We start from the raw sequence: 26,152 nt of genomic DNA, 5'->3' as shown, positions 1-26,152 counted from the left end.
ATTGTAGACTTTCTCTCTCTCCTTCTCTCTCCATTTGGAGCTCCTGGATTCACTGGCTTTGGCTCTTCTGTGATATTTGATAGACACATTCAGGACCTAGGCTGTATCAGGATGAACTCCACATTAACGTCCACCCATAGCACTGAAAAAGAGTTTGAGGAGCAATACAAGACAAACTGACACAGATACACAGAGAGAGAGAGAGAGAGAGAGAGAGAAAGAACGCAGGATACAAGAGAAGGGATTTCTTTTCCGAGAGGGATTCCCCACCCAGGGAAACGGAGGTGAGTGCCAGCTGCTGTTTATGATAAAGAAGGAAAGAAACTAGTGTGTCCCTCATGTGGGGGACGAGTGGCTCCTTTCAATGCTGCCGGGAATGAAGAGAGACTTTATTTGGGCTTGATGTGAGGCAGATCATTTCCATAAACTTAGAGGAGAGAGGTCGTGTGTTTGGTCACACCTCTCTGTCGATCGCCAGGTGTCTTTCACTTCACTTTTGATTACGACTTTCAGATCTGATGAGAAAACAGAAGCATAAAAGTGCGTATATGCAGACAGAGAGATTCTGGTCAGTGTTTTCCCCTTTACTAAAAAGTATGATGGCATCACCATGGTCTTTTGGACAGTAATATGACCTTTTGGGCATTTTTGGATACAATATCATGGAAATATCCTTCTTAGAAAAAGAACTGGAGCAGTACCATGGTAAAGTAATGGTTTTAGATGTTACAGTACTTTATGTACTCCAGTATTATATATGTTTTTAGTATGACGGCATTACCATGGATTTTTGATGTTAAAATGATGGTTTGAAGATTTTTCTTTGGTATTACCATGTTTTTGCATATAACAGAATGGAAATACCCCCTAACAAAGTGCTGGTGTTATGTTGTAGGACTGTGTGCACTATTGGATCTACAGTACATTGTAATTAATAGTACCATGTACAAATTGTGTGTTTTCAGATGTAGGACCATGGTAATACCACGGTTTCCAGGACATGTTTTTGGGATGCAGTACCATTTATAAAAGTAGTATAGTGATACCATGGTACAGTAAAGATATCAGATGGTACTTTGACACACCATGGAATGGAAATTCATGCACCATGGTATTTACATGTTTTTTAAGGTACCTTCAAGAATATCATGGTAATACCATAGTAATTTTAGTTGCTTTCTTCTTTATGAAGGTAGTGGTTTTTGGACATGATGTAATGTTTCAACATTACCATGATCTTTATATCTCTATCCTAAAACACTGTTTTCTGGACTCTATTATGCCAGTAAAACCACAGTATTTTTGGTATCTTACAGAACCATATACAAATTGTACAGTACATGATTATGATAATCTTTTTAAAGGTTCTTGGTATTTTCATTAAATGTACGATTGGTACCACCACAGTTAAGGGCTGTCCTTCCCTCATTTCTCTCACTGAGTTGTTTTAAAGCTTAAAGGGGTTTCAGAAGTGCGCTCAACTGGCAGCAGAGTGAATCTGGTAACTTAGAAACAGGCATGTCTGAGCGCTCACACACACACACACACACACACACACAGGATGGGGGTGGTGGGTGTCTTCAGTGGAAATAAAAGGAGATTATCTGTGTTCCACCACGTGGTGTGTGAGAAGCGGTAATGATGGTATTTTTGCTGAGAAGTGTGTGTGTGTGTGTGTGTGTGTGTGTGTGTCTGTGTGTATGTGTATGTGTTCACTTGCATGTGCAAATGTGCATGAAAAAACAATAGAACACTGTGTACTAAAATCGTGTTGCTGAGCGGAACGGTGCAATCAGTCCATGAGAGCTTGTGTTCATTACTGCTCAAAGCCGGAGGTTTGTGTGTTCCTGAAGAACCTCGTTCAGACAGAAACAGTTTGATGAATTATTAATCATGTATTAGAGCATTTACATCAATAAAAGATGAAAACAGGCCGAAAACTAACATCATAGTACTCCGATTACAACCCCCGCCCAACAAATGATCCAAAAAACTTCCAAGATTTAATGCACGTCCACTGTGTGTGTCAGTGAATGCCAATCTGGAATAGAAGTTTTCTCTGACAAATTTTGTGATGCAATTAGTGCTGAAGTTTTCATCAACTTCACAGCATGAGTCTTGTGTGCTGATGGATGCTGATTTATTACCTTTTAATTAAGGACAAAACAACACAGTGGGCGTCCCGAAACACACACACACAGATCACAGATTCATAGATTCAGATCACACATACCTCATAAATACACAGGTAACAGGTGTAATGTCATTCTTGTCAGTGTCAAAGAGTTCAGATTCTCATCCTGCACAAAATTGTTTAAGCTATTAAGCATAACACAATACAAAAGATAACAATATCCTCAAATTTTGCATTCAGAAGAACAATATTCAAATTTAATTAGAATGGCATTCAAAAAGTAAATATATATACATATATATATATACTGTATATTGAGACAGTTTCTCAGCATCTGAGGCTATTTTCACAGAGAAACGGGGTAAAAGCAGGACAGAAAAGGTAAATAAACATCTAAAGGGATATAATTGATAGGCAAGCAGGATATATACGTTACATAACGAAAGATTTGAAAAACATTTTGTTAGTACATTTGTGAAACGCATACTTCTTCGGCTCAGTTGCTGTCCATTTAGCAGATGATTTTATCATCTAAAGTGACGCACAGGACACTAAGTGCAGGGACGGTCCCACTGGAGATGTCCCGGGGTTAAGAGCTCAGAGAGGAGAGAAACTGTCCATGCACTCACTGAGGCCAAATACTACTCAAGTTTCTCTAATAGTGCTTTGCAAGCACTTTAAGTCCAGCAAATAAAACTCTTCGATAAATGAACAAAGAAAGACATATTTAAATAAATGATATATATATAAAATAAATGATCTAAAAACAATTAATGATTATAAATATGTACTTTTTAAAATTAAAATAAAAAATAAAAATGTTTTCTTATTTATTTCGTATTATTTTAGTTTGTAATACAAAATGTTATAAACTGTTTTAGTAAAAATAGTTTATAACAGAAACATGCTACACAAATGTGTTTTATAACACTAAAGTAAAATACAAAATATAAAAATAATTATACCATGCTACAAAAATGTTTGTGTGTATAATTTTTGTATTTTATTTGTAGAATTTTATTTGTTTTTTTAATTTATAAGTGAAAAAAAATATGTCAATTAAAACATTATTTTTACTACAGAAACATAATGCAGAAACTGTAAAAAGAAATAAACACATACACACATACATACATAAACAAAAATAAATAAATAGTGATGGACTGTCAGATAAATTGTAAATGTAATGAACCAAGCTCATAGAATTCATACATCTCTGCCAACCTTATAAATGCAGAACTGAATCGAAATCAAGGACCAAACAGAATGTTCCGTTCCATTTAGAACCCAAAACTTTAGCTTTAATTAAATAGCCAAAAAATTTTTAAAACACACACACACACACACGGAGAGAGAGAGAGAGAGAGAATTCCAAGAGTCAGTCTCTCATGCCCATTACCATCAAAAGATCAAGTCTGGGGATGGACACCAGTCAAAGTCTCAGCCAATCAAAACAGTCACACAACAACATCATTTCCACAGTCTACACAGACCCTCTGGAGTCAAATGTTTTTCTCTGAGAGAGAAAAAAACAAAAACAAATTTATATTGTTGATTAGCTGAGATGAGGATTTTAGTTGGAATGTCTTTGGCATTTCAGGATGATCTTCCAGACTGACATTTCTCTTGACCTACAGCGCCAGCACCTATCATTACACATAATGATGCTCAAAAAGCCCTGAGGTACTTCATATCATCATGATTTCACCTGTCATGTATTTCTTTTCTACAGGCCTCTTAAACTATCAGCATCCATTATATAGAGGTCCACAGCTAATGCAGAGATGGTTTTCAGATCAGATATCTGGGCTCCCACTGTACGTCACATTATCTTGATTACTGGCAACAGAAACGTTTTCCACTGCACAATCCAGCCAGGAAATTGATTTGCATCAACATTTCAGTACCATCATCTCGCAAACACGATTTTCCGTAACTTTTCTGAAAACTAGAAGCTTAGTTTTAATGGTTGCTTGTCTCTGATGGTGTTTAAAGGTCCGAATTACATCCCGGAAGCACAAACACTAGACCACTTATCAGTAGGTTTCCTACTAAAAGCATTGATGCATTATAGGAAATGTTTCATTAATAGTCATCCTTCTATTTGCAAGACCCTTAATTACGGCGTTGCAGTAATTGTTTCCTCTCTGAGGGGCGGTGACGGACGACACAAAGACCTCAGAGCGGTTTATCATCAGAAAGACGACCAGAAACATATTATTATCCCCCAGCAGACCTGAGTTCAGCAGGGAGATCACAGATTTCAAGACCCATGTCATTACAGAAATATTCTGGGTCTGGCAATTTTGAAAGGGTCTTTAAAAGTAGAAAGCTTGTTTTTTTTAAACACAAAAATATTTATATATAGCCTACTTTTTTTTTTTTTTTTTTTTTTTGCGTATTGAATGATGTTTAATATGGCTCAGAAGAGATTACAGTACTGACAAAACAATTAGAGTGCAACTGTAGTCTTGTTGGAATAATTAAAGCCATAAAGGGATGAAACAACAGTTACGGAAATGACCCAAACATACTGACAAACACACAACATGTGTGGTGCCGTTGTTTAGAATGCCCTAGACTCAATTTAAGATGCACAAATTAAATTTAATAGTCACACGCCATCTAATCTGTGTTCATTACACATGCACGCTTAATTATTTGACTCCCACATTCGGTTTCTAACCCCTCCAACACAGAGACCTGTCCTCCAGAGCATCTCTGCTCAGTGATGGGTCCCTGAGTCATTACTGAATTAGAGAGGGGAGATGAGGGTTATCCACACCATCACAAGGCTTGTTAACACAGGGTGATTAATTGGGTTTTAATGCATAGTCATTAATAGCTGTGAATCATGTGTACACACATAAACACTGAGGGGGGAATAAACTGAGCCCACAAAATACGTTTAATTGCACAAATTTCGTTGTAGTGCCTTTTTCAAAAGCACAGTGGCTATGTGCTACACCATTATTTGATCACTATCTGATGAATTACTGCTGCCATGATCACTATAGAAGAAAACATCTCTTTAAAATAAAATTGAGTTTATCTCCTGCTTTCTGTAGGTATTAACATTAACCGTGCAAGGCAAAAAAGTCTTTTGAATAAGGGCCATTCTCTAATTAGACAAATTTACATAAAAAGGGGTGTGTTTGTTTGAAAAAGAATAACAAATTATATCATTTTACATAAAGTGTAGCAATATTCCAGTGGATTTTGCACCATTAAACTGGACTCTGGGAGATTAGTACCTAAAGTAAATAAATGCAAATAAGCAAACAGATAAGCAAAATAAATGAATAAATTGCAAAAACTAAAAGTAAACAAAAAAGTAAATAAATTAAACAAACACAATGAAACAAGCAAGCAAAACAAGTACTTAGCAATAAGCAAATAAGCAAACAAACAAATGAATAAAATGCAAATAATCAAATTAACTAGGAAATGAATAAACAGTTAAATAAATAAATAAATATAAATATATTTAGAAGTAAATAGGCAAACAAATAAATAAATCAGAAAAATAAATGAATAAATTGCAACAAAAAAAACAATTAAATTAGGAAGCAAACAATCAAACAAACTTAAAAAAGACAAAAAGCAAATAAGAAAACAAACAAGCAATGAAACAAATAAATACAATCAAACAAACAAGAATAATAAATAGCAAAATGCAAACAAATAGGCAAAATAAACAAAGAGCAAAAAGCAAATAAGCAAGCAAGCAAATAAATATGCAAACAAATTAAACATTTATTTATTTATCACTGAATAACCCATAAAAAGTAGTGGATCTGTTCTACTCACTACTACAGACTATGACGAATTGACCCAAAATTATTTTCTAATCATGCATGAAATAATTAATTAATTAAATGCAGATTTTAACAGATTTCAAAATGTACTTAATGAAACAAAGTAGACATTTGTTTTCTGTTTATTCAAGATAATTCTTTATAAAAGTTTTTTCCCCCGCTGAAAAAGTTTCTCCGCACACTGTAGTTTTCTTTTTATTACATTAAAGTGAAACTGTCCAGTCAAATATCAATCCTGCGGTGCCTGTCCAGCTGTGTGTCACTAGGTCACAGCTATTTCGAGCCGGAGTCAGGAAATGCCGCAACTAAACAATCAGAAGCGGCCAAAACCGCAGCTGGGGGCAACACTACACACACAGATTCAAATAAGCAGAGTGAGTCCATCATATTTGTGATCCCTTGAGCCCCAGCTGTCTCATTCGGTTTTTGTGTGTGTGATGACTGTTAGATAGACTCTAAGCTCGTCCGAATCCCCTATTGAGTCCAAAGCAGACGCACTGTCACGGGGCACTGTTAAACATAAACTGCTTTTAGTTTTAGAATATGAAAACGGATTTATTTAAAAAAGAAAGAAGTGTTTCTTTTGACAGAGCATTTTAAGAGTTGTGGGAAAGCAATATATTCCTTACGATTAGAGCCTAGCAGGCAACAACACAGCACTGTGAATAAATGGTTAAAATATGCAGGCATCAGTTTTTTACAGTCATAATCCTGAAACATTTTATACGTTTGCATTAAATTATACAAGCCCTCTCTGTGCAAGTTAATTAATTAATTTATTTATTTATTTGGAAACTAAATTAATGCTTTTATTTAGCAAAGACACATTAAATTGATCAAAATTGACAGTAAAGACATTTATAACAGTCCTAAACATTTGTATTTCAAATAAATGTTTTTCTATTGAACTTTCTATTCATCAAAGGAGCTTGAAATATATAAACCTTTGGCCATTACTGTACTGTATATGCATCACAGTTTCCACAAAATAACGAGCAGCACAACTGTTTTCAACATTGACAATAAGAAATGTTTCTCAAGCATCAAATAATAATATCAGAATGATTTCTGAAGAACCATGTGACACTGAAGACTGGAATAGTGATGCTGAAAATACAGCTGTGCATCACAGGAATAAAGTACATTTAAAAATATATAAGAATAGAAAAATAAGAAAACAAGTTTCTGCCACAGAATAAAAAAGGTAATTGTGACTTTTCATCTCATAATACTGATTTGTTTCCCAGTTGAGAGTTTATATCTGACAAATCAGACTTTTTTTCTTAGAATTCAAGTTAATGCACTGCATTTGACACATTCTTTCCACAATTCTGCATTTATAGCTCACACATCTCAGAAAATTGTGAGATATAAACTCGGAATTGCAAGAATATATTTTAAATAGTAACATTTCACATCTGTATTTTGATCAAATAAATTCAGAGTTGATGAGCGTAAGAGACTTCTTTCAAAAACATAAAAAAATCTTATCCACCCCGGCCCGAAGTTTTGAATGTAGTATAGATCTTCACAACTACACATTCTGTAACTAGTATCATAACTAGTTAACTGGAAAGTCACTTTAGCATCCGCAAAATGAATTAAAAACAGATCCTTTTAGCAGACTGCTGTGAACGCAGAATATATATGTTTTAACAGTTTTGTTTTTAAGGCTAGGTACATTCTTAGCAAATGACTATTAGCACTACCAAAGAAAAGTTCCTTGTTCCATATTAGAATTTTCTTTAACAATGGAAATAAATAAAATACTCTTTAAATGACGGGAGATCTCCGGTTCTGGGTAGGGAGCTCAGAATCCTCTTACAGCTAACAGTGTTTTCTCTCACCGTGAGCTCTGTCTTTCTCTGGAGGAAGTGCTATATGATGCTGCTCCTTTATAATGATGGAGAATAATTTGCTGTCTTGGATCCCCGTCATGTAATAAATTCTACCTATTAAATGCAGCTGGCTCTCGTTAGAAATCTCCCTACTGTACGACTGCTTCTGTCACCATCACATAATGACGCAGAAGATATTCTGGGTTTAATTCTAGAGCATGGATGAGGGAGGCGTTCAAAATACAGAGAGTGACAAAAAGAACATGAAACATCAGCAAGGTTTTATTAATGTTGGATACCAGACTTGGTGGATGTTATTGGATTAGAAACCTTTCTCTTGCTCACATGGGGAATAAATGTTGCAAACAAGTCGTGCAGCTTTAAATATTAGTATGTGCTGTGGATGATCCAGATATAAACACAAATATTCTGTATTATAAATATATATATATATATATATATATATATATATATATATATATATATATATATATATATATATATATATATATATATATATATATATATATATATATATATATATATATATATATATATAGAAATTAACTGAATTAATAAATAAATGAGAAAATAAAATGAATTTAAAAATAAATTAAAATAAAATAAAATAATTAAATAAATTATAGCAAAATAAAAAGCAAGCAAAGAGTAAATAAGCAAATTAATAATGACAATTAAGCAGAAAATGTATATATATATATCTTAACAGTTTAAAGTTAAACCAGATATACAACATTTTAAATATAATATTATATAATATATTAAATACAATACAATATATACAATAAATATAATATTCTGCCAGTCTAATAAGCCTCCTACAGTCAGATTTCCGGCTATTTACAGAGCCTCGGGCAGTGACAGAGACAGCAGGGACATCTAAGGATGCCTATTTCAGTCATTTTATGAATGTTATTCCATATTTAAAAAAACGTTTAAATATGCCAAGCACCATCTGCGAGTAAAAAATAACTTGTGACTCAACTTACTGACCAGCTAATCATGCACAACCAGACTTTTGACTAAAGGCAAGACTTAAATCTAACCAGAAACCGCCCATGGACAGGAAATCATCACCTGTCTGACGTATGACCATTTAGAGACAGGTAAACCTGAAATAGAAAAATATAAATAAATGAAGATGTTTTTAAAAAGTCTCATGCCTACCAAAGCTGCGTTTATTTGATTAAAAACACAGTAAAAACTGAAATATTATTTCAATTTAAAATAACTTCTTTTCCTTTTCATTATATTTTAAAAATGCAGTTTATTTCTAATGCAAACATGAAATTTCACAGAAAAAGCAGGATATACAGTTCTGCTCATGAAATGGTCTCAAAACTGACTTGGAAAGGCAAAAGCCCCCTGTGCACCTGTTGAAGGTTGCCATCCAGGATTCTGATTGGAGCTTTTCACAAGCACTTTCTAGTTTTCTGTGCAACAGATCAGACGAGACTGTGGGCGGTTTGTGGGCATGCGATCCGAGGCTGAGAGTAACTGGCTGCTAACGTTTTTAGGAATTGCAACATAATACACAGTTCAAATTGCAACAGAAGAACAATAGTCTAAGCCTTGCAGTTTTTCAGTCAAACAGATACACGAGGTCTGCTAAAGCTTAATGTCTGTCAGCTGCGTCTAATGCATCTTTATGAACATTTTACCTTTATAGGACAGAATACTACAGAAAGAACAAGAAAATATATGAAGAAAAAAAATAATAATTGTAACAAATTGATATTTCAGTGAAGCACTGGTTAGTATGTGATGCATTAACCTGCATTATTTGCCAGACGAATGCATTAAAACAACACACGTATAATAAATTAAAGCTGCATATTGTCAGAAGCATCTAGTTATGGAAACCTTGTACAGTTAGGTAGGTTTTGGGTTCACCCGATCACACAGATTCACACACACACACACACAAAATGCAGTATAAAACGTCTATTTTAATAATGTTCTTACTACGTTTCTGGGCCTTGAATGTTGTAGTTCCCTCGCTTTCTATGGAGGGTCAGAAAGCTCTCGGATTTCATCAAAAATATCTTAGTTTGTGTTCTGACGGTTTTATGGGTTTGGAACATTGTGAGGGTGAGTAATTAATAACAGAATTTTCATTTTTGGGTGAACGATCCCTTTAAAGAAAAGAAAAAAAAATCATATCTCACCCCTTCAATTAAAAGGAATGACTGCTCTGAGGTCATTTCTGATTGACACTCGCACATGACAGACTGGGATGTGCTTCTACAGTGCTGGAAATTGAGAAAGCCAGCAAGTCTAACGACTGTATCCTAATAGAGACACTTTATGATAATTCAGACCCTGGATGCGGGCTCCACGCAGACGTGACATTTGGTCCCACTCACAAATAGAGGGCAAATATTCCAAACAGGACAGTGACACAAATGTCAGCGACTCTGATTAAGTCACACCACATCAGGAAATGTCAGCAGTGCATCGTTCAGGTTTATTTACCGCCAAGTACAACAAGAGTAAAACAACAGGTTGGTAGTTCTAACTGGTTTGAATGGATTTCCAGGTGAGTTTGAGTTCCTCTGCATGGTATTTCTGTCTGAAAACCCCTGAAAAACACCAAAGAGAAACCAGCTAAGACCAGCTCGGAGATTTCTATTGATCAAAATGTGATGGTTTTAGACCTCCAGCATAAACTAGCTGAATATTCATGCTGGTCTTTTTAACAAGATGTCTGCATGGAGTGGGTGGGTGTTTAACTTACTTCTGCAGATTTATTCTTGCGTTTTGTTCAGCGTGATGTCGTGTTTAGTCAACAGCTTATGATAGCATGAGCTGAAAATGTGATTAGCATCGTTTGGTCAGGAGCCTAAAGTCAATCAACAGACGCTTTAATGATTAGAAGGTTAAAAAAGCAAACTGTCACAGCACGGTAATTATTATATATTTAGAAGCCATCCTGAATCACATGAAATTATCTTCAGAGAGCACAAGGAAGCTGTAATACTGGAAAGGGGCGGGACCAACCGGTTTAAGAACCGGAAAACAGGAACAATCGAATGAAATCAGAGAGAATACTGAATTTGTTCAAAGAAAAAAAAATAATTAAGAATTATATATATATATATATATATATATATATATATATATATATATATATATATATATAAATATATATATATATATATATATATATATATATATATATATATATATATATATATATATATAATTTTGCATTATGTATGGATAATATCCTTCTGTGCACAGGATTTTAACATCAATCTGCTGGACAAAAGAAAAGAAAAGTATGTTTTTTGAGACACAATCACTGTTAATCACTTAAAATGATTTCTGTAGAAAAGGATGAATGTCTCATTCTGACACTCAACATCAAATTAAAATGCTAAAAATATTACATGAAGTTCTTGTTCTCGCTCGGTTCATAATCAAGAGAAAGCCTCTCTGCTCAAACGTTCTCATAAAGACCTCAGACACATTCAGAAGCACAGTCTAATATTTCATGCTAACATTTCAACTCTGCCGCTGAGATAAAGGCTGCTAAATCAAGCATATTATTAGCTGCTGTACTTTATTACTTCCTTTATTCATGATTTAAGAGCTGATTAGCATGTTCCTTTTAAACGTTATAATTACTTCTGGGGCACATATCCATTCTGTTCACTAAAATTAAAAGTGTGAAAGTTTCTCTGGTACAGTTCATGACATTTCTTGATAATATCCTTTTCTGACTTGAGGTTAAATAATTTTACTCAAATTTAAATGCTGTGCTTCACAATTTTTATGATGTTATTTATTTATTTTTTAAGCAAGCACAACCTTAGAACTTTTTTTTTATCTCGCTTCCATGCTAATGTCAAAAGTTTTTATTCCGATTAAAGATTAAATTAAATATGTTCTGTTGAATTGAGTTGTTAAACCCAACAACATCTCGTCTTCCCCGTGCAAATTTCACAATGAAGAGCATGAATCTGGGAAAGGCAAAACACTGACAGGGAGAACAAATGTGTGTAGGATTTGTCTCGAGTTTCCTTCTCGTACAGAGAGGCACAATCAGCCCAAATTACCAAACAGCTGCAAAAAGAAACATTATATCCATCGCCAGCCTGAAATAAACAATCACAGCATGCAGATTAACAGCAGTTATTCCATCTTAAACGCTTTCAGAATCAGCCACAAAGGAACTGAGAGTAATTTAGCATAAATCCTTCACTAAAGCCTGCCGCATACTGTGCGATTTTCTACAATGAAACTCTTTTTTTATACACTGTGATGATGCATTACTGAAGTCATTAACATGGTTACGTTTATTGTTGTTGTAATAGTTGTTTAAAAAGTGTAATGTGCATTCATAAAACTATATATTAAATGACAGAAAACTGGTGCATGAATGTTCCTGATAAACAGCTGAGGGAATGACAGCAAATTTGACATCTTTCTCTCTTCTGACCAAACTTTCAATCATTTTCAAAATGTTCGCTTTTGGAAAGTCATATTGTGGATTTCTCTTCTGCGAAGCAGCAAAAGGAAACATACAAATTACATTTGTTGTAGTTTCTGTTCACCGCTATCCAAGTTTACCCAACTATGACAACTTCCACTTGTGAGAACCTCAGAACACTCAAGGACAGTTTGATTACATGACCGTAATGTGAAGGAATTAATAATAAGATGTTGCTAGAATACATATGACAACTATGACATCATACAGACACACTAATAATCAAGGTTTTTATTGGTTATGACAAGTAAAAACGCTTTTTGGTTGCAGATGACGACTTGTCAGACCTTCTTCAACTGCTATGATTCAATATAATTCCAAATATTATGGCATTTCTAAGCACGTCACATTAGCGATCAAAAACTGAAGATTTTGCCCTATAAGGAAGATTTGAAATTAACAATCTCTGGCCTGGTGAACCAAACTCTACATGAAACAAACAAAACAAGACCTACAATTTAATAAAATAACACTGGTCATATCATAGTGAGATTTCGCATTTAATGGTATTGGATTTGATGATTGTGCTTTCAATAAAACATTTGCAATTGGTTAGAAATAGTGAATCATTTTGCAAAGCAATTGGTTTTGATTTGATTTTGTGCTTTTTTTCTTTCTTTTTTTTGGTATTTACATATATTTTTTCCTCTTTCTTTATATCTCTCAAGATAGACAGAAACTTTTGCTAAAAGTAAAATGTAAATGTTGTGTAATTCATGCTTTGTGTATTATACATTTAAATATGTTTCACTGGTGCAAAATAAGTTTTTAATAAGTTTTTAACAGGCTTCATTGCTGTTTTTAAACATTAATATACAAATTGCATTGAACATAATTCAATTTGGTGGCTTGGATGTGTGTTTATTTTTTAAATACAATGTAAAAAAAAACAACAACAAAAACAACAACAATAACAAAAAGACCTGTTGAAGATTTTTGGTTTGGCTTAACAAAGCAGGCTGGAATAAACTCTGAACTGCTGAGAGCAGAGTTACGCAATCTTGGACTGAAGAAAGACACGAGCAGTGTCAGATCTTATCGTACAGATGTCTTGGTGTGATGATAACACCTGCGCTCTTCTGCTACAGGTGTGCTGGCAAACTCTCACAGTCATGAACAGAAGCTGGAGATGAAGATGACATCTGGAAGCTTCTGAAGCTGTCAGGCTTCATGTCTCCATCCTCCCCTGAGGGAGGACAAGAAGATGAGTGTCACCAATCATCACTGCTTCAACATCCTGACCATCATCTTCCTCGTTCTGACTACTACAGGTAAGAGGACGTGGGCAGATGGTTTGGTTGGATGTATATCCACAAGAGCAGTTCATTTTGTACCTGCTGTCTGAATTCTGCTGACAGAAGCTATCAGAGGCATCACAAACCCTGAGAAATATCTAAAACTGACATAATATTCAAAAGCACTTGGATGTTTCTTCAACTATAGGTACGTTTGGGCCTGTGAAGAATTAGAAAGTACACAATATTATTGATCACAAATGCTGTACACATTTGAATTATTTTAAATTATTTGATAATATATTTATTCAGTTAATTTAATTAAAATGCTTAAAATATATTTAATATAAGATTATCTTTATCAGGCGTAAATTATAATTTGTGCAAAAAATGTATTTAATTTGTTTTATTTAATTACATTTTAATTTGTGTCGATTTTAATTCTTTGTATAGCTTTAAAAAATGTAGCAGTTAACATTTTTATAGGAATACTTTTTTTGATAATATTTTAATTTATTAAATTGAAAATTATGTAACTTTGTTAGGTGCAAACTGATAGATTTTTTTTTTTACTATTTTATATTTTTTATTTAAATATTTTATAACAAAATGTGAATTACATTTTTAAAACTATAATAAGAATTAATATATAATTTATAATGATTATAATGATATATATATATTTTATTATATTTTATCTTATATTTAATTCTTATTCTAGTTTTACAAATGTAATTCATATTTTTTTGTGACCACAACAGGGTTGAAACCCATTTGTTTCAATAAAAATCAACCCGTGGGACATAAAAGTACCTGTAGATGAAGAAACATCCTCTTATCAGATTTACCGCTCTCTTGTGGGCTTTCTTTTCCCAGAATCTCTGAGCTGTCCCATTTGTTTCATCCATTGTCCATCTGTGTCTCACTGAGCTTTAGATGATGTCTCACTGTGAGTTCTGCCTCCACCGGGAGACTGAAGCTTCCATAACATTGATCGGGTGTGAGACTGTGTGAGATTACAGGTCATAAAGCTGGATCAAATCGAAAAACCTCTTTAATTATTAAAGACAGGTGTGAGTCATTCTCTCTGCAGTGGAGTTTAAAGCCTTGAACAGCAAGGAGAAAATCATCCGGAAACAAACAACGATGCTGTCACGACTCTTTAGATACGCGGCATGGTTAATACTAAAAAAATAACATAGATCATATATTTCATTATATTTTAAAGTCACACATACACACACACATATATATGGTTCTAAGGCGAGACACTTTGTGATTCTTAAACTTTTAATGTCAGCTAATGACTCTGGTTCTGAATATGCCTGATTTGTAGTTTGCATATTTATAATTTTTTGCTATATGAACTATTGTTAGACCGAACGACATCTTTTCTGTAAATCATCAAGAAAATGAAAAATCTAAATTAAAGAAATGTTAAGCTGTATTAAACTTTTGATGCTTTAAAATCCCTTTTTGTCTTTGATTTTATATATCAAAGCTAAATTCACTAGACATTTAATACATTCACTAGAAGTGTTAACTTACTTGAACTTAAAAAAAAAAAAAAAACGTTTTATGACATACTTATAATATGAAGTGAAGAACTGAAAAATAATGCCAGCAGTAATGTTTTGTACATAATGTATGGTTATAAGGCATATTGTTTCTATGGTTACCTCCTCAGGCAAGCACGACTTCTGTTTGTGAGCAATGAGTTCTTACTAACATGCATTAAACTTTGATTACTAAAACATTGTTTGGAAATGTTCGTTATGTTATACATAGGAACTGTTTAGTACTTGTACTTCTTAAGATTCCCAACCCTTTGTGTTGACTTTCTTTAGGAGGGCTTCATGACTTAATTAACCTACCTCAAAACCCTCATGATTTGCACCCGTCTAAATGAGTTTTGACGCTCTAGCTCTCATCACTTTTCTTCTCACATTTGTCTAATTAAACCAATCGGGTTCAGCCTGTTTTCACGAAGAAGTGCAGAATTATCATAAAGACCTGTATGTCTGCATCACCTAAAAACATATCCGAGCTATTTGGGCTGAAACTCTTAGTGGCTGAGATTTAAAACAAGTGCAACAAGTGCGAGAAGAGAAGTAGGCTTTCCTATGCGATGTCTGAGAGCTGTTGTGTCTGCTGGTTCTGTTCGAGTTGTTCAGGGTGAATCGTGTCAACATGGGTTAGTCGCTCAGACCTCACTGTCACTCTCGGTTTGAAACTCAGAGATGAATAATGAAGCAGAACTATGACTGTCATATAATAAAAACAAGCCTTGTTGCATGGCTTTTGTGCATGTGCTTGAATCAGTGAGAAAATTATTTTAAGCACGTTTTAATGCTTTACAATTCCTTCCAGTTTCTGAGAGGTCCACTAAATGTGGTGAGCGTCATTAAATCAGGGTGAATTATAACTGTAACAGTAAAATGCATCTCTTATTAATAAAAAGACTTGGCTGAAGATCAGCCGTTTGAAATTGAACTGCTAGCTGAACTGCATGCAACAAAACATGTCGAGATGCGGTCCTAATGCAAGCGATGAATGTTCGAGTCCAGCCTGCAACATCCCCATGCCATTCATTTTTACTATTGTATCAAAAACAAAAAAGCCCCAAAATAACAAAGTAACCATGAATCTGACATTTGGAATTCATTGTATTGTATTGTATTGTATCATATTGTATCGTATTGTATTGTATTGTATTGTATTGTATTGTATTGGACCGTTTACAATCTCACATCACATGCTCACTGTCCTGTCTATCATTGTCTTTCTGCACAGCTCTCTCTGCTCATTTTCGGGTGTGTGAGTCTTACACCGACCACAAAGGGCGCTACCACTTTGGATTCCACTGTCCTCGACTCTCGGACAACAAGACGTACATGTTCTGCTGCCACCATAACAACACGGCCTTCAAGTACTGCTGCAACGATACTGAGTTTCAAACAGTCATGCAGGTCAACCTGACCACGTCTCCAGACGGCTACACTCACAAGTGAGTCTCCTGCCTTCAACTACAAACACAGTGTTGACTTGAGATTATCATACCAGGGAAAAACTATGAAATATATATATATATTGCGATATATTAAATATTGAGAACTATAATGCATACAATTCACAATTCAATAAATCATAATAGCTTAATATAATATTAATTTAATATTAATTTAACCATTTTATTATTTATAAATAAGAAATACTGTTACATATGTATACATATGAACATTTTTCATCATATGACACAAAAACAATCATTTAACGAAAACGAAAACACTTTTCCCCCCATCATAAATCTATTTTGGCAGTGGTATGTCACCAGATATTTCTGTAGCTGTAGCAATAAAAAAAAAAAAAAAAATATATATATATATATATATATATGAATAGATAGATAGATGGATGGATGGATGGATGGATGGATGGATGGATGGATGGATGGATGGATGGATGGATGGATGGATGGATGGATGGATGGATGGATGGATGGATGGATGGATGGATGGATGGATAGATAGATAGATAGATAGATAGATAGATGGATGGATGGATGGATGGATGGATGGATGGATGGATGGATGGATGGATGGATAGATAGATAGATAGATAGATAGATAGATAGATAGATAGATAGATAGATAGATAGATAGATAGATGGATGGATGGATGGATGGATGGATGGATGGATGGATGGATGGATGGATGGATGGATGGATGGATAGATGGATAGATGGATAGATGGATAGATAGATAGATAGATAGATAGATAGATAGTACCAGTATCAAAGAGATCTGATATCACACACATGGCATCTGTTCCCCTTGGCTCTAATAACACGATACATTATTGAGACCTCAATATCGTCCCTGTCAGAAGGCCTGTGCGTCATCAAAAAGTGAAAGTTTTGCTTTTACTGCAGTTTTCTAAATTAGGTTCAGGGTAGGGATCAACTATTATGTCAGTGTAGGGATACCTAGAAGGAAGTGTTAAAAGGTTTATTAACACTAAATGCCTTGTATAACACTAATGAACTTTGAATTTATTGAAGTACTTTAGCTTTTATAAGACCTAAAGAGTTTCCATCCACTTTGCAATGCTTTTTGACACGGTGTATCAAAAACCGTTTGTTTATGACCACATTAAATGTTAAGTGCATCTAATTCTTCCACGTTTTCTCTGTCACAGCAATTACTCTGCATTAATCGGCGTCTGGATCTACGGATTCTTCGTCATGGTGCTGCTAGCACTTGATTTTCTGTACTACTCGGCCATGAACTATGAGGTGTGCCGAGTTTATCTGGAGAAGTGCGGGTTGGGCGGCCGCTGGCTGAAACAGGCCCGAGGTCAGTGGCACGGCGAGGGACAGGAGGAAAGGGACGGACGGCCCGCTCAACCCACAGCTCCGTCACAACCTCAAGAGCAACATCATGAACACAGCTGTGGTCAGATCAGACACAGCCTGGCGAGCCCAGGACAGACCGCACACAATACCACAACAGACTGGTGAGTGAAGCATACTGTACACAACATACTGAGTGCATCTTAATGGAATATTTCTGGGGTTAGTACAAGTTAAGCTTACTTGAGAAGCACTTGTGGCTGATTACCAAGAAAATAATTTCCACAGGCAAAAATTTGGGCTACAGTGAGACCTTCAACAGAAGTGAATGGGGCCATTATGCAAATGTTAAAATACTTGTTTCAATAGTATAGCCCAAAAGTAAACAATAGTCATGAATTTAATGTGAAAATTAATTGCTTACCAACCAAAACTTCAACGCAATACCATAAAAAGCCTAACAATCTACAATGACTGTAAAAAAATTATGATTTAAATATCTTACAGTTTACAGGAGTTAAGATAATAGAAAACAATAGAAAAATAATAAATAATAGAAAAAATATATGCTTTTAAAAATATAAAGATTCATGTTTCTGCTTTTAAGGCAATTTTTTTATATATATATGTGTGTGTGTGTGTGTGTGTGTGTGTGTGTGTGTGTGTGTGTGTGTATGTGCGTGTATTTGGATATTTTATTTCCACCAGTATGAAAGAATATAAGTTATGAATACAAAATAACCAAATATCTCAAATTTGACTAGTGCATGAAAAATCTATGGACCTACATTTTCTGGGCAATTTAAGGCAAGACATTATAGGGAAACCCATTCACCTCAACATAACCTCCAATTTTGCTTTTATTAACAGAAAACGAGGGGAAAGTCCCAAATATTATAGTGGATTTTGATTAAATTGTTCTGAACCTCTAAAATATTTTAAGAACACGCTCTTTTATAATCCTCACAAACTTCACAATCCATATAAACTAAACTCCATGTCTTCAACACACACACTAGAGGAGTTTACTCAAACTGACAGGTGTATATCCTCTCAGGAGAAGAAGAACAGTTACACATAACTGGCCATGAACCAGATGCATCATCATCATCCTGAGCTGCAGAGCCAACACTTTAAAAATACCTTTTTCTACACAAACACCAGATCCGTTTGCTAGCAGAACTAGGTCACAGTCAAGAATTGTTTTTCTGTTGCTAGAGTGCTGTCCTTGATTCTGACATATACAGGTCAAAATCATTAAAAAGTCAACAAAACCTCACTACAATATACAGAGCTTCTTTATTTAACCACATCAACTCTGGGGACCCACCGGTGGGTCCAATATTGCATATGCCTAATTCTCAAAAAATCAAAATAACAGCTCAAGTTGTTAAGGGAACTTTAAGTCACAAGGTTTTGTCCAGATACTATGAGTGTGATTTTTACACAGTTGTTTTCAATTCACTGTAAATGAAATAAATATGCATCTCATTTGCATATTTATCATCTTTTACTGCAACACTTCAATAATAACATTTGCTGTTCATCATTAAAGAGATATTTACAGCCATTATTATTATGGATGCACTTTATTAGATTCTTTTGGACTGTTGAACAGAAACACAAACCCACTGCCATTATAAAGCATGGAAGAACTAGGACAATTTTAAATATAGCGTTTTTAATTTTTGAGTGAACTATCTCTTTAACAGTTTACCTCACATGCGGGAAAATAAAGAGTGAGTCAAAGTTTCATGAATAGATCAACCAGCATTCTACTGTTGTCTATCATTTTAAAATGACAGTAACATATGATATTTAGGTTCAAGCTTTCAGTTTAAATTATGGTTGAAAAAAACATTTTACACTGCAATTGTTTTTCTTGCTTCATATTTAGGTCTTGTTTTTCAGTATAAATATCAAAATATTAAATCATTGGTTGTTTGGTTTCTATTTATGTGGTTGTGCCGGGTGGTCAAAGTGGTCACTGAGTCCATATAGCCGTGTTGTCATCAGATATGTTCTGATTGGCCGAGATTCGGTCTGTTTGAGCAGCATTCTTGCTTTCAGTGGGAACTGAATGAAAAAATAATAATTTTTTTACTTGCATTTTTGTCGTTTTCCAGTTCATATCTCAAAACATTTTTAAATCAATATGACCTACATAAGTAAAATTTATAAATCAAATGTTATTTTCTGGGAATAAAAGCTGTTATTGTACTTATGCTTAAAACAAGAGGGGGGGGGGGGGAATGCCAAGAGGGTCAATTCAAGGAATTAAATTTAATTAAATTCTTTTAACCTCATGGGTGAATGATTTTTTTTGTTTAAGGCATAAACCCACTTCATTTCAATAATTTTTTTTAGAAAACAAGACTTAATATCTCAAGTAATTTTGCTTGATTTAATAATGTTTAGATATTTGTTCTGTAAAATCTGGCAAGAGAAAAATACTGAGGAGGAACATTCTTTCTTGCAGTGTAGGGATGCAGTGTAATGAGGGGTCCATTGACTTTAAAAATACAGACAAAATTAGTTCAAACATTTTTCAGAATACCATCTTTTCTGCTCCACATAAAGCCACACAGGTCTAGAATCAGTAAATTATTGCAGAATTTTCATTTTGGGTGAGCTGTCACTTTAAACATAGTTTGACAGGCCTTTTAGTGTGTCAAACACAACTCTTGAACATCTTTCAAGTATCTGTGCTGTCTTAGGATGAACACGTACAGACACACACTGATCTCTTACAGTGCGCAATGCTGTAGCCGTGTTAGTCTGACTGAATACCCATCTAATTAAGCCTGTCATTTGTGCTGAACCCACTCATTAACAATCACAGGAGTCTCTGAAAGCTTCAGCCTCTGATCACAGACTTGGAAGATCTGCTGCGAGACAAAAACAAGATGAGTGTGACACAGCGATTTCATGTGTGAGCTTTAAAGCAGGCACGACTCCAAAAAGCTTCAAGCGATAAATCTCGGTTTTATGTAAATAAGTTTAAAAAGTTCAACTTTTAGAATAAACATAATACTTTTTACTACATATTTTATATATATATATATATATATATATATAGAGAGAGAGAGAGAGAGAGAGAGAGAACTATATTTTGTGTTTATATATTATTATTATACAATATTATTATTACTACTAAATCGCATATAATAAATTGTGTGAATAAAAATGTTTTATATCTATCAATAGAGTTACTATTTTTGTGTGAATATATATTTTATTATTATTATTATTATTATACGTGTGTACAGTATATATTTAGAAACTTGTATGAATCTATATCATCTATAAAGTCTTATTATTATCATTAATATTTTGTGTGTATATATGAACATATGTATGAATAATAATATCAACAACAATAATAAATAGCCAGCTAGAGTTTTGTTTTCTCTGCAGTCTATACTAAATTAGGTTTTTAGTGTATAGTGGGAGTGAAAAAGCACAGCATGTTATTGTACTAGCTGGAGACTTGAAATGCCTTTCATGAGAGGGCTCAGAGTTGGATGGTCGAGATCTTTAAAGCCCCTTCCCCAAGAGCATTGTGGGAATTTATTGAATTGAGTCCAGCTCAGAGTGGAAAATCTGTTAGAGAGAAAAAAGAAAGAAAGAAAAAGACGACCACAAATGGAGGTCCCTGACCAAAACAGAACTAAGTTCAATTACTGCCTACAGTCTATTCATAAAGCTGTTTATATGGGTCAGGTCACTGCTGGCCTGAGAAAACACTGCCAGGGTCTTTAAATGGCATCTGATTCTTATATTGTGTGTGATCTAGAGAAGGGCAGACGCCCGGGGAATGATAGGAGAAGATCTCGTGTGTTCACTTTGCAACATCTGGCTTGACTGACGTGTCATGCATGGGAATCAGCTTTAAAAGCCTATAAACAGGACACATTTTATTAAGAGCCATATTTCAGTGCCCCCTTAAGACACATTGAGCCTCTCTGATGGTTTATGCAATTAGATTCGGGTTGCTCAGCACGTCAGATTGATGGTTTTTGGACATTGTCAAACACAAGAGAAAATTTTATTGCTAGATTGTTCGTTATTGCTTTTACGACATTGCAGAAATCTCTTCTAAATCTCTAGATGGCACACGTGAGATTACAAGGGTCTTTTGTCTTTATTTCTCAGATGTGCCTCCTGACAAAAATGTCTCTGTTTGCTTGTTTTAAATGGATCATTGTCAATGAGAAACAGATGTAATAGCTTTTTTTTTTAATTACATAACCAATTTCCATGCCGTTTGTTTCTATTAACATTCTCAAACATGCATTCTTAAAATACTGTGAATGTGTTCTTTGCATTATTCATTATTGTGAGCGCTAAAGATACAGAGTGATCAGTCAAGTCCAATTTCAGAGTTAATGATTATTGAGTCAGTTCATTTTAGCGAATCACAAACATGCAGCGTGACTCATATGAGCTGGTTCTTTTTAGCTAATTACAAACATACATCACGACTAGTGAAGATATGCATTATATCAGTAGTAATGTTCATGAATGAACAATTGAAATCCATTGTTAAGTAACTTTTACAATTCCCAAACCTATTTTGAAGAAACACTGGTGTGTCTGGCACTATGTAGATGGTTCTTCTGGGTTAATATTGTGCTAATGTTAGCACTGGATAACCTCTCAATCTCCTGCAGCTCTGGGAATGGTCTCCCAGCATGCACTCTGCCCCGGTCTGTTCAGGGGTGCATATGTCTGCTTCACACCAGAAACATGGCCTGGATTCAGAGAAAGATCTCGGAGGCAGCACATGGTGTATTATTAGAGAAGGTCTGCCGAATCACTGTCTCTCCCTCTCTTGTACTGTGGGCAGATTCCTGTAAGAGCACACAGTGAAACCTGCACTTGTCATGTCCACTGTTGAGTGCATGTGCTCCAAGAGCCGAACCAAACACAGGCCACAGAGTGTGACATTTCTGCTGTCCACCTCTTCAGATACACACACACACACACACAGTTGCCAGTTACATAAATAGACAACACTTCTGTGCATTTTATACTTGAACTATCTAATGCAAACTGCACTCAAAAATGAATTTGTAAATTCCCTTCACTTTTTTCTTTCTCTCTAAATAGACAGTTCTTGGTCTGTTCAAGGCATGTGCATATTTGTGTTTGCAATAAGAGGTTATATACAATACAGTAATGAAATCAAGTCAACTTCCAGTTAGGTGTCTTTTCTCTGTCTCGCTCCCAATTCATTCAGCAACAGAGTCCATATAGTGGGCTAATTATCTGTCAGATTGGTGATCCAGTGTTAGTGAACAGGCACATTTTCTCACTATTATCAGTCACAGAAACACAGTGAGAACAGTAATATAGTGACATTTTATTTAAACTTGAAAAGCTATTTTCTACTTGAATATTTTAAACAAGTAATTCATTCCTGTGATCAAAGTCTTCAGTGTCACATGATCTTCAGAAATCATTCTAATATGCTGGTTTGCCGCTCAAAAAACATTTATCAATGTTGAACATTGATTCATATTGTTATGGAAACCATTTTAAAAAGTAAAATATAAAGTTGAATAAAACACTGCACCAAGGATGCATTAAATAGATTTTTAAAAAGGACAGCAAAGGCTTTCATAAATGATTTGTTTCAAATAAATCCTGTTAGTTTAAAATTTATATATAAAAAAAAAATCCTAAAAAAAGAGAAAAAAATGCATCACAAAAAAAAAAACTTTCCAGCTTTGCAACACAAATTACATTTGAAAACATATTCAAATATATATTTTTTAGTACTTAAATAACCATTGTTTTTGTTCCAATAATCAATTCTTCATGCTCTTTTTTTTCAGAGATTAACCAAATGTAAGGACCAACTGTTGGAGTCCCCCGGTGAGGAAGTGCATTATGGGAAACATACTGTAGTACATGCCCCTGCCACATGGACCTACATCACAGGGCCTGTTTGCCCCTGGCCTCTCAATGTGGTCCAAATCTCACAGGGTACATCCTTCAACCCCTCGACAAACCCAGAAACTCAACTCAGAGCCAACTGGAAATGGTCCAATGGTGGAACCAGAGATTCTGAAGAGCGAGCCTTGTGGCACTCTGGAAGCACATTTCGGACCGAAATGGACTTTGATAGACACAGAACTCACCCTGGACATCTTTGGAGGACCTATGTAGCCGTTTCTGCACCATTTTGCAAGCTCCTCTAGATTAAACTCTCTGTAACTGTGCAGCGTCGGTTTATTTATTTGTAGTCAGGGAAAATGCTGAGTGATGAATGAAGATGTCAAACATCATTTAAAACATCTTTTAAATCACTCTCATGACTCAATACTAGAAGTTAAATGACCTTTTTTGCAGTAAATGTCAACTCACATGTCACGGCTGGTTTTGCGGTGAAGATCATATGTGAATGTCTGTTTTTGACTACTGCTGTGATTCGACATTTTCTCATCTGTAAGAATCAGCGAGGTACTGTAGCAAACTGTTAAATTCATTTTGTTTAATGCCCTGAAGAGCTCATGGTGTATGTTTGTCACGTTGTTTTGTTCAGCTGGAAAGCGAATATTGATAGCGATCAGTTGAGTTCATATAGACTTTAGTTTAGAAGTGAAATGCCAAAATAAACATGATTCCACACTTCTTTGCACAAAGGAGACACTTACAGAAAGAAAAGGTTTTGTTCTTTGTTTACCTTGGTATTGCAAGGCATTACCCAGCTAACAAAAAATGTTTTGCGAACATTATGAAAATGTTATTTCTGCATGATCTCTGAACACACATGGTTTTGTTATGTTCAGATTAAGGGGCTGATGATCACTCAGAACTAAAATCACAGGACACAGAGCTCAGGAATGTTGTTTTTTTACAGCACAGAGGAATGCTTTCTCTGCCATGTTTCCATTAAATTTATATTACACAAAAAAAAAAGAGAGAGTTGCCATTCCAGCTTGCTATGGTAAACAAACGCTTGCCCTGGGGTCTTCTGATAAGTCTGTTTCTGAACTGACATCGATGTGTGAACCTGTGTGAAAAAAAGATGTATTATTTTAGTGTTATTTTAAAGTGACACGTCATCTTAAAAACATGCCACTCAAGTGTGAGACGCTGCAAAAGATGTCTAACAGGTTTACCTAGAAAAACAATGGATAATTTCATATTGGACTGGAAAAACACGTTCTGTGTTCCATTTTATAATTTTCCAGACATTATGGAAATGTTACTTTTGAATGTTCTCTGAACATTCTAAAACATTAAATAACATTTAAAAAACAACAACAACAGATTAACATCTAACTCAAACATTTTAGAAATGAAACATTCTATAAACAATTTATAAATAATGATTTTTGTTCCAGCGTTGAGAACATTATTAAAGACCAGATAACTCTGAACAAATGTCCTGTTAGTATTACTGGATACATTTATTCATAACTTTAAGAGAACCTTGCCAGAACATTAGCCAAAGTTCTAAAAACGTTCATTGTTAGCTGGGTATCAGCTTCTCAGGCCTGTTGAAATGTAGATAAACTCAGTTTAGCCAAATAGAACATGTTCCTTCATCAACATCCTTGTTTGTGATGGAAGAATATTACAGTCAGATTTCATATTCTAGGTTTAGGGGCATTTTTTTAATCACTCAATCATATCCCTATGATTTGGTCAATTAACGTTTAACAGAAATTATTATTTAAGAGAAACAAAAGACCAAGGGACATCTAATTGGCTAATTTCTATATGTCATCAAAAACAAACAAAATATCAGACGTCAAAGTGTTCAAGGCAACATAAATTTACTTCATGTGCACTGGCCAGCAAGTATTTAAAACAAGCGCTTCAGTCTTGGTTGCTGCACCAAACTGAATACAGCATGTTTTCAGCAATAAGTTTAGAATATGTCTGTTGGTAGGAATCCACAGAGCAGTTTTTGGCAGACAGCAGCCTAATTACGCACATAAAGCAGAACAGAGCTGCTATGGCTCCACCACCTTTGACTGAAGTAATTGGTGGTTCAGAAACGAGCTCAAGGTGGAGGAGTTCAGATCTCTGGTTTGAGCAGGTGCGAGTTTAATTATGGTGTCAGCTGGCAGGAGGATGACTGTGATTCATCATCTGTTCTAGAGAATATGGAAACTCTGCTGAAGGTGTTTGGGCATCACTGCCCACAGATTTCTGCAAAATTCACTCATTATTTACAAAGCTTGCACCCTGGTGTGCTTGTTTACTAAATAGGTTTGTTAATTCAAAAAGGCTTTCAGATCA

General features: G+C 34.7%; 1 protein-coding gene and 1 long non-coding RNA gene across 3 annotated transcripts in view; one reads left to right on the top strand and one right to left on the bottom strand.

The window, feature by feature from the left end:
• LOC132133692 (uncharacterized) overlaps positions 1 to 26,152 on the bottom strand; it is a 30,213-nt gene that overhangs the window by 3,039 nt on the left and 1,022 nt on the right. Inside the window, exons 2-3 of the long non-coding RNA XR_009429210.1 lie at positions 2,234 to 2,300; positions 1 to 515 (exon numbers count right to left, since the gene is read on the bottom strand). This is a non-coding gene — a long non-coding RNA (uncharacterized LOC132133692). The remainder of the gene's footprint in view (positions 516 to 2,233; positions 2,301 to 26,152) is intronic.
• LOC132133691 (protein shisa-like-1a) lies at positions 51 to 26,152 on the top strand. Of its 2 annotated transcripts, XM_059546607.1 has the most exons (5): positions 51 to 284; positions 13,395 to 13,577; positions 16,335 to 16,548; positions 17,740 to 18,057; positions 23,734 to 24,715. In XM_059546607.1, coding segments are annotated over exons 2-5 (600 nt in total). In that variant the 5' UTR covers positions 51 to 284; positions 13,395 to 13,510; the 3' UTR covers positions 23,735 to 24,715. The 2 variants fall into 2 exon arrangements, with proteins under 2 accessions (XP_059402590.1, XP_059402591.1); XM_059546608.1 differs by lacking the exon at positions 51 to 284 and having other exon boundaries at positions 13,505 to 13,577; positions 23,734 to 26,152.

This window comes from Carassius carassius, chromosome 50 (genome assembly GCF_963082965.1).
Source record: "Carassius carassius chromosome 50, fCarCar2.1, whole genome shotgun sequence".
Classification (NCBI taxonomy): Eukaryota; Metazoa; Chordata; class Actinopteri; order Cypriniformes; family Cyprinidae; genus Carassius; species Carassius carassius.
This window is presented reverse-complemented; position numbering and strand designations above follow the sequence as displayed.